The sequence below is a fragment of the Carettochelys insculpta genome, chromosome 12, assembly GCF_033958435.1.
Source record: "Carettochelys insculpta isolate YL-2023 chromosome 12, ASM3395843v1, whole genome shotgun sequence".
In the NCBI taxonomy this organism is placed as follows: Eukaryota; Metazoa; Chordata; order Testudines; family Carettochelyidae; genus Carettochelys; species Carettochelys insculpta.
In genome coordinates, this window is record NC_134148.1 from 46094591 (window position 1) to 46108482 (window position 13892).

Sequence of the window (13892 nt, forward strand, 5' to 3'; positions counted from 1 at the left end):
CTTGCTGAGGGCCTTGGCCCTGCCTATGTCTTGGCCATATAGCTATAAGCCTGGCTTGACTAACCCTCCCCACCTGTTAAAAGATACAGCTGGATATGAGGGTGTTTGTGAAACCCCACACTAGGGATACCAAGAGCTGAAATCACAGAGTGGCAGCTGAGGCCACACAGAGCTGAAATCACTGGGTTCTGCCTTAGGGCAGTCCCGAGCAGTGGGGTTAGGACCGGTGGACAACAGCAGGACCAGCGGGCGGCTGGTAGAGGGGGCGGCGGTGGACGACGGCGACTGGCAGACGGCTGGTGACAGCAAGGGGAGGCTGCAGACAAGTGGACAGCTAGTATTGCCCTGGTGATGTATCTGTGGGCTTTGGGTTTGGGACTGCACCGCAGAGGGTGCACCCTGTAACTGTGTGTGTGTGGAAAAGGGCCAAGAGCCCCAGCAAGAGACTGGGTTCTCCTGCATATGGGGATGGGATCTGGGTAAAAGGGGTTTGTCTCTTCTGTGCTGAGATATGCTGCATCTGTTGCTGTAACCTTGGGGTAGGTTACGGTCATTAAACAAGCCATTTCTATCTCAGACTCTGTGCTTGCGAGTGGGGGGAGAACCGCCTTACAGGCACCCAGCACGGGGGTGAAATTGTCCCAGGCCACTGGGTGGGGGCTCGAGCCGGTTGATTGTATCCTTGATAGGAAAACCCCACAAGAGTTGAACCCGGCCCTTCTGGCAGGCATCTGGTGTTAACAGAAGGGTTACATAAGCAAATATACCCAAGACTGATTTCCTCTAGCTGTGCCCAGAACCCCGTCATATTACACCTAGGCTACGTCTACACGTGCAGCCAACATCGAAATAGTCTATTTCAATGAATAACGTCTACACGTCCTCCAGGGCCGGCAACGTCGATGTTCAACTTCGACGTTGCTCAGCCCAACATCGAAATAGGCGCAGCGAGGGAACGTCTACACGTCAAAGTAGCACACATCGAAATAGGGATGCCAGGCACAGCTGCAGACAGGGTCACAGGGCGGACTCAACAGCCAGCCGCTCCCTTAAAGGGCCCCTCCCAGACACACTTGCACTAAACAACACAAGATACACAGAGCTGACAACTGGTTGCAGACCCTGTGCATGCAGCATAGATCCCCAGCTGCCGCAGAAGCAGCCAGAAGCCCTGGGCTAAGGGCTGCTGCCCACGGTGACCATAGAGCCCCGCAGGGGCTGGAGAGAGAGCATCTCTCAACCCCCCAGCTGATGGCCGCCATGGAGGACCCAGCAATTTCGACGTTGCGGGACGCGGATCGTCTACATGGTCCCTACTTCGACGTTGAACGTCGAAATAGGGCGCTATTCCTATCTCCTCATGAGGTTAGCGACTTCGACGTCTCGCCGCCTAACGTCGAAGTTAACTTCGAAATAGCGCCCGACGCGTGTAGACGCGACGGGCGCTATTTCGAAGTTGGTGCCGCTACTTCGAAGTAGCGTGCACGTGTAGACGCAGCCCCAGACATTAATTATAGAAATGGTTTTATAGTCATTTTAAAAATCCAGTAATATCACAGGCTTGAGCCCCATCTGGTAACCAGGCACTTCTGGGGCAACACCTCCCCACTCACAAGTGGAGAAAAGAAACTTTTAACAAACGGGAGGGAAGTACCTTGGCCTTAATTTGGAGGAACACCCCATACATGGTCATAAACACAAACAAGGAGTAAAAGTCCCACCTCACCTCGGCTGGGCACTGTCCTCGTCCTCTCTGGGGTTTTAAGACCAGCAACTCCAATGGCCCCTTCCCCTGCTCAACCCTTCTCTGCTCCCCACTCAACAGTTGGTGCCCTTGGCCAGAGCAGACCCAGACTTCAGAGGTACATTTGCAGAGGTCACTCATCCTGGGGATGCAGGTAAAGAAGCATCTTACTTACCCCATCTGCCACTCACCATCCACCCTGCTGGGCCTCTCTGCTGCCTCCCTACTGGTTGCTCATCTTACCTGTCAGCCACCGTTCACCTCTCTGCTGTGACTCTGCACGAGAGTTTCAAGCAATTTCAGCTCTCTGTGATTGCAGGCAGGTAGAACCAACACAGCTGTACCACAACCAATAGGAGGAACAGGCCCTAATGAAGCCTATTTAGCTGTGTTCATTGAACAGCAGGAGAACAGATCAAATTGACCCCAGCCGTGTCCCTGGAAAAGCTCTGGGCTCCCCTGATCTCGGCTGACCACACCTGAGCACCCCGTCCTTACTCCTAGAGAGCCCCGAAAGTTGAGCCCCTGCTTACACATTCAGTTCCGTCTGCCAGCTGTGAGCCTTCTCTCTGGAACAGGATTAGCACAGGCCTGCGCCTCTGCACTCCCTCTGCATTACAAACGCTGTCGCCGTGTTTGGCAAGGCACTGCCAGGGTCTCTCCCACTGCCGTCTAGCTGTGTGGGGAGCGTGCCTTCGGCTCCTGCTTACATCTGCGTGTGCAGGTCAGTGAGTGGGTGTGAAGCCATAGCCATATGTAGGGAATCACGTGTGCATGTGTGAGGGAGACAGTGTGTGCTGTGTGCGGGTGATAGAATGTGAAGCTACATCTGAGTGCAAGCTATGCTGTGTGCAAGCGAGGCTCTGTGTGTGTGTGTGTGCGCGTGTGTACGTGCGTGTGTGTGCGCGCACGCGAGTGCTGCTACGTATGTGTGCAAATGAAGCCAGGTGTACATGTACGAGTATGTGTGTGTGATCATGGTCATGGTTGCATGTTCACGTGACAGTGTATGAGTGAAGCCACACGTGTGGACATGGTGCGAGCACAGCCTGTGTGCATTGCTGCAGTGTGTCCTGCGTGCTCAGCCTCCCCTAGCCAGCCTGGAGCCTGCCTGGGGGCTGGGCCACGGGGTCAGGGGCTGCTGGAAGGCTGGGGTGAGGCACAAGGGTGCCTCTACTTTTCCCATGCATGTGCAGAATGAATTTTCTTTGGTGCACCGAGGCATGTGTAGGGGTGCACCGCCAGTAGGAACAGGCTGCCGGAGTCGGGGGCTGGGGAATGCTGCTACTCAGCTGGGCAGCTTTTGATTCTCTCTGGGGTGGTTGCCCAGGTGCGCAGCTTGCAGGGAACTCTGGTTGGGGCAGAGCAGGGAGTGGGGACGGGGAGGCCAGCTCTGGCTTGGTGTGGGGTAGCTGACCTCCGCGGGTGGAAATCAGCCGCCTCTCCTTTCTCCATGCAGAGCAGCCCCGTTCAAGCCTCCTGCAGGCATCTATCATCAGCTGCTATGTCATGTACCTCACCTTCTCCGCGCTGTCCAGTCGCCCGCCTGAGAGAGGTCAGTGCAGCCACCTGCACCTGCCTGGGCAAGGAAGCTGGGAGCTCAGCTGGGGTCTGGGCCTGCAGGCCCCTCACTGCCTGTCTGCTGTCTCTCACCCCTGCAGTGCTGTACAAGGGGCAGAATCTCACCGTGTGCTTCCCGAGCATGAGGGCAGATGAGCTGCAGACAGAGGACACCATGGTGGCCATCCTGGGAGCTGCCATTATGTACGCCTGTGTTCTCTTGGCATGGTGCGCACCGCCCCTGCTCAGCTGGTGCTATGAGTCTGCTGGAGGCAGGCTGGGGGTGCAGGAGGGAGCCAGTTCCTACAGGCCCTGGGCTCCATTTCCATGGGAGAGACCCTGAGGAGTCCTAGTTTGTCTGGCCAGAAGGACCCCGGGGACTACCCAGTGTGCTCTGCTAAGCACAGGCCAGTGGCCCCCATCCCACCCTCACTGCTGCCGGTTGGCCTGGTGGGTGTAAAACTGCTGGTACCTGCACTTGCAGAGAGGAGCTGAGAGACTTCAGGTGATGGCAGATCACCAAGGGCCTGGGTTAATTCCCCTCCCTGGTGCCTTGGCTCTCACCTGGCTGCAGCGTCCAGCCCCTGGGTCTTCGGCATTCAATGGTCCCGCCCTTGGCTCTCAGGATCCTGCCTGTGGGGGTTCTTCCAGAGCCTCTCACAGATGCTTCTCTTTGGCGAACTAAACCCTGCTAGTGCCCCAGGGCTCTGTCTTTGTCAGCCCCCAAGGCTAACCAGGGTAATGGCATCAGACCTGGAGGGCCGAGGCACCAAGGACTGCTGTGGATGACACAGTCATGGTGCCGGCAGCTGCCTAGGGCGTGGAAATAGAAAGCAGCTCCTCCGTTTCCTCCATTCCGCGGCTGTGCAAACAGCTGGTGAATGGCTGTTTGCACGCCCAGACCTCCCTGGCTGGACTCCGTTCTGCCGGGTGTCTGTTCAGAGGCAGTGGGTATGTGTCGCTGTGTGCTGGTAGGGGTAGGACAGCCACAGATCCTTGGTCCAAGGGATGTCCCTTATGTCTTCCTGTCTGGACAGCGAGAGCGGGAACTGCAGAGAGCTGCAAGAAATCCCCCAGGGAATGGAGGGGGTGCTGCTGAGTGCTAGTGAGAATGAGAACAGCAGCACAGCTGTTAACAACAGTGATAATAGTATTAGCAGATGTGGGGAGGGTCAGAGTTCCTGCTCACTTTTCCCACCCCTGAGCAGAATGAATTTTGTAATGTGCACCAGTGTGGGACGCCGTGCGATATGGAGGCGCCATATGACAAAGAGGAGCCATGTGACATGGAGGCACCGTGCGACACGGAGGCACCATGTGACAAAGAGGCGCCGTGTGACACGGAGGCGCCATGTGACAAAGAGGCACCGTGCGACATGGAGGCACTCGATGACATGGAGGTGCCCTGCGACACGGAGGCGCCATGTGACAAAGAGGCACCGTGCGACACGGAGGTGCCATGTGACAAAGAGGCACCGTGCGACACGGAGGCGCCATGTGACAAAGAGGCGCCATGCGACATAGAGGCGGCATGTGACAAAGAGGCGCCGTGCAACACGGAGGCACCATGTGACAAAGAGGCACCGTGTGACACGGAGGCGCCTTGCGACACAGAGGTGCCATGTGACAAAGAGGCGCCGTGCGACACGGAGGCACTTGATGACATGGAGGTGCCCTGCGACATGGAGGCGCCATGTGACAAAGAGGCGCCGTGTGACACGGAGGCACCATGTGACAAAGAGGCACCGTGTGACACGGAGGCACCATGTGACTAAGAGGCAACGTGCGACAGAGGCCCTGTAGAACACGTCACCTGCATATTGGTGCACATCACAAAATTCACCTGGGGGTGGGTCCGAGCAGTTCATAGTGTTGGAGGGGGCTCAGGGCTGGGGCAGAGGGTGCGGGTGCAGGAGTGAGAGGGCTCTGGGTGGGGCAGAGGTTGGGGCTGGGCTGAGGGCTTACGAAAGAAGGAACAGCTCTGGGCTATTGCAAGGACTGAGGACTCCCCCAACCCGCTTTCCTTGCAGCAGCCCCTGGGCCATGGGGGAGAAGCACCTCTCCCTGCTGTGGCTGGGGCAACAGGATAGGCACCCCCATCCCCTAGCAGGTTTGATCTGGGGCTGGGTTGGAGCTGGAGGAGGGTTGTCTGGGGCTATAGTGCCAGGGACCCCGGCAGGTCTGGGCCTGCACTGCCCTGGCCATGTCTGGCTTGGGGCCAGGGGAGAGGCACCCCAGCTGTGGCAGGATGGGGCTGGGGTGGGGCAACTCTTCCCCAGGTGTGGCAGGACCCTGGGTGGATTCCTTGAGTATGTGGTGCTACATAAGCAGCGGTGTGGCTAACAGGGCACTTAGGTGGGGGGACATAGTCCCTTGTTTTTGAAATACAGTGTTGACAGCCCTAGTTAGTCCTGTGCTCCACCCCAGAGGTGGCTGCATTGCAGTGGAGGCTGGAGGGATCCCTGTTCCAGGCTTATGGAAAACAGATCTTGTCAAACTGATGTGAAAGCTTGTCTTGCTGAGATCACAAGGGGTGGTGGGGGGTAAAGGTGATAGAGGACTGTAAGTATTGGATTAAAAATCAAAACAGCACAACACTTGGATGCCGCAGGGTACTCGGGTTACACACTGCCTGACTTATGGGTCCGACAATGGCCTGGGCTGGGCATGTCCTTGGCACTGTGTTGCAGGGGCTGGGGCTTGCCCTATGCTACTCAACTGTCTTACCCAGAGCTGGAAGGACAGCTGTGGCTGGGCCAGATGTGTGTGGCAGGGCTCCAGGCAGGAGCACCCCTCACAGCTGGCACAACCTGGCTGTGGCACAGGAAGGAGTTGGCACAACCCTGAGGGCTGGGAGAATTGTCTGTGAGACCGTTGGTGAGTTACAGAGTCTCTCTTGGTTGCAGTAACGAAGCCTCCTACCTCGCTGAGCTGTTCGGGCCTCTGTGGATGATCAAGGTCTTCAGCTTTGAGTTCAAAGTGAGTTGGATTCCGCCTGCACCTCTCCACAGTCCTGCCCCGGCCCCATCTCTTCCCGCTCACCCCCACAACCACCTCAGCTTCACAGCCACTCCCTCACCCTCTCCTTTCCCAGCCCCCCACCTCCCTGCACCACCCCTTTGGAGGTCCCAGGACCCCAGACCCTCATCCTCTGCTCCTCCCCCGCTTTCTCCCTGGTTTGCTTTGGAGGCTGAGTATGGGTCCGTGGTGGACAGAAGACGCTTGCTGTTTCCGTGTTGTCCCTAGGGTGGGATTAGATCGCACCTGGAGCTGGACAGACACAGGCTCTTTCTCCTGGTGCACGGCAATGCCCAGCTTCGACATAACTGGGCTATCGCTGATCAAGCTAGTGCACTAACCATGGAGTGTGGCCATGGCTGTGGGGGCGGTGGGACGGGCCATTCACCCCCCAACAGTCCCAGCTGAGATCCTTGGCACCTACCTACCAAGCTGCAGCCCTCATGCCAGGATGGCTGCACCGCGGGCCACCATGCAACATCTGCAATAGTGAGAGTCCCTGGGCCCAAGTGTGCCGTTGGAGCACAGCTAGCAAGCAGCCAGGGAGGGAGGGTACAGACGGGGCTACAGCCCAGAACAGGTTGGGGGGCTGCCATTTCCTTGGCGTGGCCCACTGTTAGAAATGAGATGTCCTTGATGAGCAGAGCCCCCGCAAGGTCTGAGGATGTTCTGTCCCATGCAGTCTGGCCCAGTCCCGGCCAGAGGACGTCAGGTTCTGAGTCCAGCCCAGTCCCAGCCAGAGGAAGTCGGGTTGCGAGTTTGGCCCAGTCCCGGCCAGAGGAAGTCGGGTTGCGAGTCCAGCCCAGCCCCGGCCAGAGGAAGTCGGGTTCTGAGTCTGGCCCAGTCCCGGCCAGAGGAAGTCGGGTTCTGAGTCCGACCCAGTCCCAGCCAGAGGAAGTCGGGTTGCGAGTTCGGCCCATTCCTGGCCAGAGGAAGTCAGGTTGTGAGTCCGGCCCAGCCCCAGCCAGAGGAAGTCGGGTTCTGAGTCCGGCCCAGCCCCGGCCAGAGGAAGTCGGGTTCTAAGTCCAGCCCAGTCCGGGCCAGAGAAAATCAGTTTCCGAGTCCGTCCCAGTCCGGGCCAGAGGAAGTCGGGTTCCAAGTCCGGCCCATTCCCGGCCAGAGGAAGTCGGGTTGTGAGTCCAACCCAGTCCCTGCCAGAGGAAGTCAGGTTCTAAGTCCGGCCCAGTCCCGGCCAGAGGAAGTTGGGTTGCGAGTCCGGCCCAGTCCCGGCCAGACAAAGTTGGGTTCCAAGTCCAGCCCAGTCCCAGTCAGAGGAAGTCGGTTTCCGAGTCTGGCCCAGTCCCAGCCAGAGGAAGTCGGGTTCTGAGTCCGGCCCAGTCCCAGCCAGAGGAAGTCGGGTTGCGAGTTCGGCCCATTCCCGGCCAGAGGAAGTCGGGTTGTGAGTCCGGCCCAGCCCCAGCCAGAGGAAGTCGGGTTATGAGTCCGGCCCAGCCCCAGCCAGAGGAAGTCGGCTTCCGAGTCTGGCCCAGTCCCGGCCAGAGGAAGTTGGTTTCCGAGTCTGGCCCAGTCCGGGCCAGAGGAAATCAGTTTCCGAGTCCGTCCCAGTCCGGGCCAGAGGAAGTCGGGTTCCAAGTCCGGCCCAGTCCCGGCCAGAGGAAGTCGGGTTGTGAGTCCAACCCAGTCCCTGCCAGAGGAAGTCAGGTTCTAAGTCCGGCCCAGTCCCGGCCAGAGGAAGTTGGGTTGCAAGTCCGGCCCAGTCCCAGCCAGACAAAGTTGGGTTCCAAGTCCAGCCCAGTCCCAGTCAGAGGAAGTCGGTTTCTGAGTCTGGCCCAGTCCCGGCCAGAGAAAGTCGGGTTCTGAGTCCGGCCGAGTTCCAGCCAGAGGAAGTCGGGTTGCGAGTTCGGCCCATTCCCGGCCAGAGGAAGTCGGGTTGTGAGTCCGGCCCAGCCCCGGCCAGAGGAAGTTGGCTTCCGAGTCTGGCCCAGTCTCGGCCAGAGGAAGTCGGTTTCCGAGTCTGGCCCAGTCCCGGCCAGAGGAAATCAGTTTCCGAGTCCGTCCCAGTCCGGGCCAGAGGAAGTCGGGTTCCAAGTCCGGCCCAGTCCCGGCCAGAGGAAGTCGGGTTGTGAGTCCAACCCAGTCCCTGCCAGAGGAAGTCGGGTTCTAAGTCCGGCCCAGTCCCGGCCGGAGGAAGTTGGGTTGCGAGTCCAGCCCAGTCCTGGCCAGAGGAAGTCGGGTTCCAAGTCCGGCCCAGTCCCGGCCAGAGGAAGTCGGGTTGCGAGTCCAGCCCAGTCCCGGCCAGAGGAAGTCGGGTTCTAAGTCCGGCCCAGTCCCGGCCGGAGGAAGTTGGGTTGCGAGTCCGTCCCAGTCCTGGCCAGAGGAAGTTGGGTTCCAAGTCCAGCCCAGTCCCAGCCAGAGGAAGTCGGGTTCTAAGTCCGGCCCAGTCCCAGCCAGAGGAGGTCGGGTTCCAAGTCCGGCCCAGTCCCGGCCAGAGGAAGTCGGGTTGCGAGTCCAGCCCAGTCCCGGCCAGAGGAAGTCGGGTTCTAAGTCCGGCCCAGTCCCGGCCAGAGGAAGTCGGGTTCCAAGTCCGGCCCAGTCCCGGCCAGAGGAAGTCGGGTTGCGAGTCCAGCCCAGTCCCGGCCAGAGGAAGTCGGGTTCTAAGTCCGGCCCAGTCCCGGCCAGAGGAAGTCGTGTTCTAAGTCCAGCCCAGTCCCGGCCAGAGGAAGTCGGGTTGCGAGTCCAGCCCAGTCCCGGCCAGAGGAAGTCGGGTTCTAAGTCCGGCCCAGTCCTGGCCAGAGGAAGTCGGGTTGCGAGTCCAGCCCAGTCCCGGCCAGAGGAAGTCGGGTTCTAAGTCCAGCCCAGTCCCGGCCAGAGGAAGTCGTGTTCTAAGTCCAGCCCAGTCCCGGCCAGAGGAAGTCAGGTTCTAAGTCCAGCCCAGTCCCGGCCAGAGGAAGTCAGGTTCTAAGTCCAGCCCAGTCCCGGCCAGAGGAAGTCGGGTTGCGAGTCCGGCCCAGTCCCGGCCAGAGGAAGTCGGGTTCTAAGTCCGGCCCAGTCCCGGCCAGAGGAAGTCAGGTTGCGAGTCCGGCCCAGTCCCGGCCAGAGGAAGTCGGGTTCTAAGTCCGGCCCAATCCCGGCCAGAGGAAGTCGGGTTGCGAGTCCGGCCCAGTCCCGGCCAGAGGAAGTCAGGTTCTAAGTCCAGCCCAGTCCCGGCCAGACGAAGTCAGGTTGCGAGTCCGGCCCAGTCCCGGTCAGAGGAAGTCAGGTTCTAAGTCCAGCCCAGTCCCGGCCAGAGGAAGTCAGGTTGCGAGTCCGGCCCAATCCCGGCCAGAGGAAGTCGGGTTGCGAGTCCAGCCCAGTCCCGGCCAGAGGAAGTCGGGTGCGAGTCCAGCCCAGTCCCGGCCAGAGGAAGTCGGGTGCGAGTCCAGCCCAGTCCCAGTGCTTCCACAGCCATTTCCCTGCCAAGGCTGCAACCTTTTGTTTTCCTTTACAGAAACCCTCCTGCTGCTTCTGTTGCCCTGAGGGGACAGGGGAGGAGCTGGAAGGTGAGCTTGGGCAGGGGCTGGTCCTGGGGAAGGTGTGTGAGGCGCTGGAGGAGCCTGGCCTGGGGCAGGCCTGGCACTGAGGAAGCCTGGCTTTAGGGAGGTGGCCCTAAGGATTGTGGCTCTGGGGTGTAACTTACGGGCAAGTGACCTGCAAAGGGGGAAGTCTCAGGTATGAGGTGTGCCCTGCAGCAGCCTGTATGTGGTGTGGGGCTGCCTGACTCCAGCACCTCCCTCTTGATGGGAACAGCAGGAGAACTGACTCCCAGGGGGAGCCGGGGTGCAGACCCGTGGCCCCCTCAGAGTCGGCACTAGCCTCGTGAGATGAGGCCGAGACATCATCCCTGGCTCTGGAGTTAGGGTTTAGGGCTTGGCTGCTGCACCCCAGCCGGTACCCAACGAGGGCACCTGCTTGACTACAACCCCACCCCCAGTTACACCTCCCTGAGAGCCAGGGCCAGGGCTGTAGGTAACAGGTGCTCTGATTGGACGCAGAGTGGGCGTGTGAGTGGGAGGAGGAACCTGCAGGGGGCGGGGCTGTAGGTAACAGGTGCTCTCATTGGACACAGGGCGGGTGTATGAGCAGGAGGAGGGATGTGCAGGGGGGCAGAGGATCATCCAGAACGAGCATGAACACGTTGTCTACAGCTACTCAACCTTCCACTTCGTCTTCTTCCTTGCCTCACTCTACGTCATGATGACCCTCACCAACTGGTTCAGGTATGGCCTCGCCCTGCAGCTTGGCCCCACCAGCCTGGCCCCCGGTTCCCGGCACGTGCCCCTGCTCCTTTCCCCATTCTCAGCTGGCTTCCACCGCATGCCACAGCCACTCCACACCTGCCCCAGGCTACTTCACCACGCAAAGAGCGGGGCAGGCCTGGTCCCTGCTGGCACCCAGAGTGGGGGGGGCACATATTCCTTGTGCCAGGCCCCCGCTCAGTGTCTCTTCTCTCCCGCCTGGCAGCTACGAGAACGCAGTGCTGGAGACGACTTTCACACACGGCAGCTGGGCGACGTTCTGGGTGAAGGTGGCCTCGTGCTGGGCCTGTATGCTGCTGTACTTCTGGCTGCTCCTGGGCCCCCTGTGCTGCTGTGACTGGTGCCAGCGCCAGAGAGGCAGCCCGCCCCCCCGCATACTGCAACGCCGGCGCCCACTCCAGCGGGTGAGCATCTCCACGTAGCCCCTGCTGGGATGAGGTGCTGGGCCAGGCAGCCGGCTGTAGGGCTGTGGAGGTGGAGGCCCAGGCAGGGCCCAAGCAGCCAGTTCAGGTTCGGAGGGCAGGGCTGCTCTCTCCATCTGCTAGAGGTGCTCTGGACTGGCTCCCCATTCTGAGGAGCCCCCAGGCAAAGCTGCACAAGCACAGTGCCACCACCCTCCTCTGCCTGCCGGCCTCTGCCTTGAGGACGACCCATTGTGGCTCCACCCCAGCCCCAGCCCCAGCCCCAGCCTCTGGGGAGTAGGAGCCTTCCAAGAAATCCCAGCAGGAGCCGGATCAGGCCCGAGACAGCCCCTCCACACCCCGGGCAGGAACTGCCCAGTGCCCGGGAACACTGTCCCATCACCTCGTCCCACAGCCGTTGCCAAGGAAGTGAAACACGAAGAGCTGGCGGCCAGGGACCACGCACAGACTGGCTTGTCTCCAGCAGCTTCTGCCAGCCAGACCTGCCCCTCTCTGCTCCGTCCAGGGCTCCTCTGGCCCTGCTTCACTCCCGGGTGGGCGTGGGGCACGGCCTGCGCTGGGCAGTAGCCGTTCCCCTCACCTGCAGCCCCTGCTGCCTTGGCCTGGAGAGGGCTCCCATGCCCAGCCTCTGTGGAGGCCTGCGGGGGCTGAGTCCTGGCTGCCTCTCCAGTGACTGTGCAGCATCCTGGTGCCATGCCAGCTCAGGTGGGGCAGGGCCAGTTCATGGCCACCTGTGGCGCTTACACAGGCAGGAAGGACAACAGGTGCTGGGCAACTGGTTCTGCACCATGCTCCGAACAGAGCCTGCGTGGGACTGCACCTGTGCCTGGAGGCCCTGGCGCAGACCCCCATGCCCACCTGGGACCAGGCTGCTGCCCAGGGCCATCCTCACCCCATGGGCATGACAGGGGTCAGGCAGCAGGGTCAGCCCCTCTGCTGACAGATGTGGGGCCCAGCTGGGGGCTGTGCAGGATGCTGTCTTGTGGGGCTGGTGTCCTGCCGCCCGCTGCTGAGCTGGGCAGGGGCTCGCAGTACCCTGGGTGGGGCTGCAGTCACTGGCTTATACAACAGCTCCCTGAGGGCCTGGGACCAGAACAAGCTGGGAAAGACACCGTGTGAAGGTCACAGGCTGCCCCAACCCTATTGCCAGCCCCCGCCTGGGCAATAGACCCAGCCCTGGCCCCAGCCCCAGCATTACCCAGCCCCAGCACCAGCCCCATTGCCAGACCCCGCCTGGGCAATAGCCCCAGCCCTGGCCCCAGCACCAGCATTACCCAGCCCCAGCACCAGCCCCATTGCCAGACCCCGCCTGGGCAATAGCCCCAGCCCTGGCCCCAGCACCAGCATTACCCAGCCTCATTGCCAGTCCCCACCTGGGCAATAGCCCCAGCCCTGGCCCCAGCCCCAGCACCAGCCCCATTGCCAGCCCCCGCCTGGGCAATAGCCCCAGCCCTGGCCCCAGCACCAGCATTACCCAGCCCCAGCACCAGCCCCATTGCCAGCCCCCGCCTGGGCAATAGCCCCAGCCCTGGCCCCAGCACCAGCATTACCCAGCCCCAGCACCAGCCCCATTGCCAGACCCCGCCTGGGCAATAGCCCCAGCCCTGGCCCCAGCACCAGCATTACCCAGCCTCATTGCCAGTCCCCACCTGGGCAATAGCCCCAGCCCTGGCCCCAGCCCCAGCATTATCCAGCCCCATTGCCAGCCCCCGCCTGGGCAATAGCCCCAGCCCTGGCCCCAGCACCAGCATTATCCAGCACCAGCACCAGCCCCATTGCCAGTCCCCGCCTGGGCAATAGCCCCAGCCCTGGCCCCAGCACCAGCACCAGCCCCATTGCCAGTCCCCACCTGGGCAATAGCCCCAGCCCTGGCCCCAGCACCAGCATTATCCAGCACCAGCACCATTGCCAGCCCCCGCCTGGGCAATAGCCTCAGCCCTGGCCCCAGCCCCAGCCCCAGCCCCATTGCCAGCCCCCGCCTGGGCAATAGCCCCAGCCCTGGCCCCAGCCCCAGCCCCATTGCCAGCCCCCGCCTGGGCAATAGCCTCAGCCCTGGCCCCAGCCCCAGCCCCATTGCCAGCCCCCGCCTGGGCAATAGCCTCAGCCCTGGCCCCAGCCCCAGCCCCATTGCCAGCCCCCGCCTGGGCAATAGCCCCAGCCCTGGCCCCAGCCCCAGCCCCATTGCCAGCCCCCGCCTGGGCAATAGCCCCAGCCCTGGCCCCAGCACCAGCACCAGCCCCATTGCCAGTCCCCACCTGGGCAATAGCCCCAGCCCTGGCCCCAGCACCAGCATTATCCAGCACCAGCACCATTGCCAGCCCCCGCCTGGGCAATAGCCTCAGCCCTGGCCCCAGCCCCAGCCCCATTGCCAGCCCCCGCCTGGGCAATAGCCCCAGCCCTGGCCCCAGCACCAGCACCAGCCCCATTGCCAGTCCCCACCTGGGCAATAGCCCCAGCCCTGGCCCCAGCACCAGCATTATCCAGCACCAGCACCATTGCCAGCCCCCGCCTGGGCAATAGCCTCAGCCCTGGCCCCAGCCCCAGCCCCATTGCCAGCCCCCGCCTGGGCAATAGCCCCAGCCCTGGCCCCAGCACCAGCACCAGCCCCATTGCCAGTCCCCACCTGGGCAATAGCCCCAGCCCTGGCCCCAGCACCAGCATTATCCAGCACCAGCACCATTGCCAGCCCCCACCTGGGCAATAGCCTCAGCCCTGGCCCCAGCCCCAGCCCCATTGCCAGCCCCCGCCTGGGCAATAGCCCCAGCCCTGGCCCCAGCCCCAGCCCCATTGCCAGCCCCCGCCTGGGCAATAGCCCCAGCCCTGGCCCCAGCACCAGCACCAGCCCCATTGCCAGTCCCCACCTGGGCAATAGCCCCAGCCCTGGCCCCAGCA

The 13892-nt window shown here is 61.9% G+C and overlaps 1 protein-coding gene across 1 annotated transcript in view; it reads left to right on the top strand.

Moving 5' to 3' along the window:
* The window catches only part of SERINC4 (serine incorporator 4), a 28709-nt gene extending 17709 nt beyond the window's left edge, over positions 1–11000 (top strand). The window contains exons 7-12 of the mRNA XM_075007125.1: positions 3204–3299; positions 3406–3532; positions 6211–6283; positions 9771–9822; positions 10389–10539; positions 10784–11000. Coding sequence (XP_074863226.1) covers positions 3204–3299; positions 3406–3532; positions 6211–6283; positions 9771–9822; positions 10389–10539; positions 10784–11000 — 716 coding nt within the window. The remainder of the gene's footprint in view (positions 1–3203; positions 3300–3405; positions 3533–6210; positions 6284–9770; positions 9823–10388; positions 10540–10783) is intronic.
* The last annotated feature ends 2892 nt before the right edge of the window (positions 11001–13892 follow it).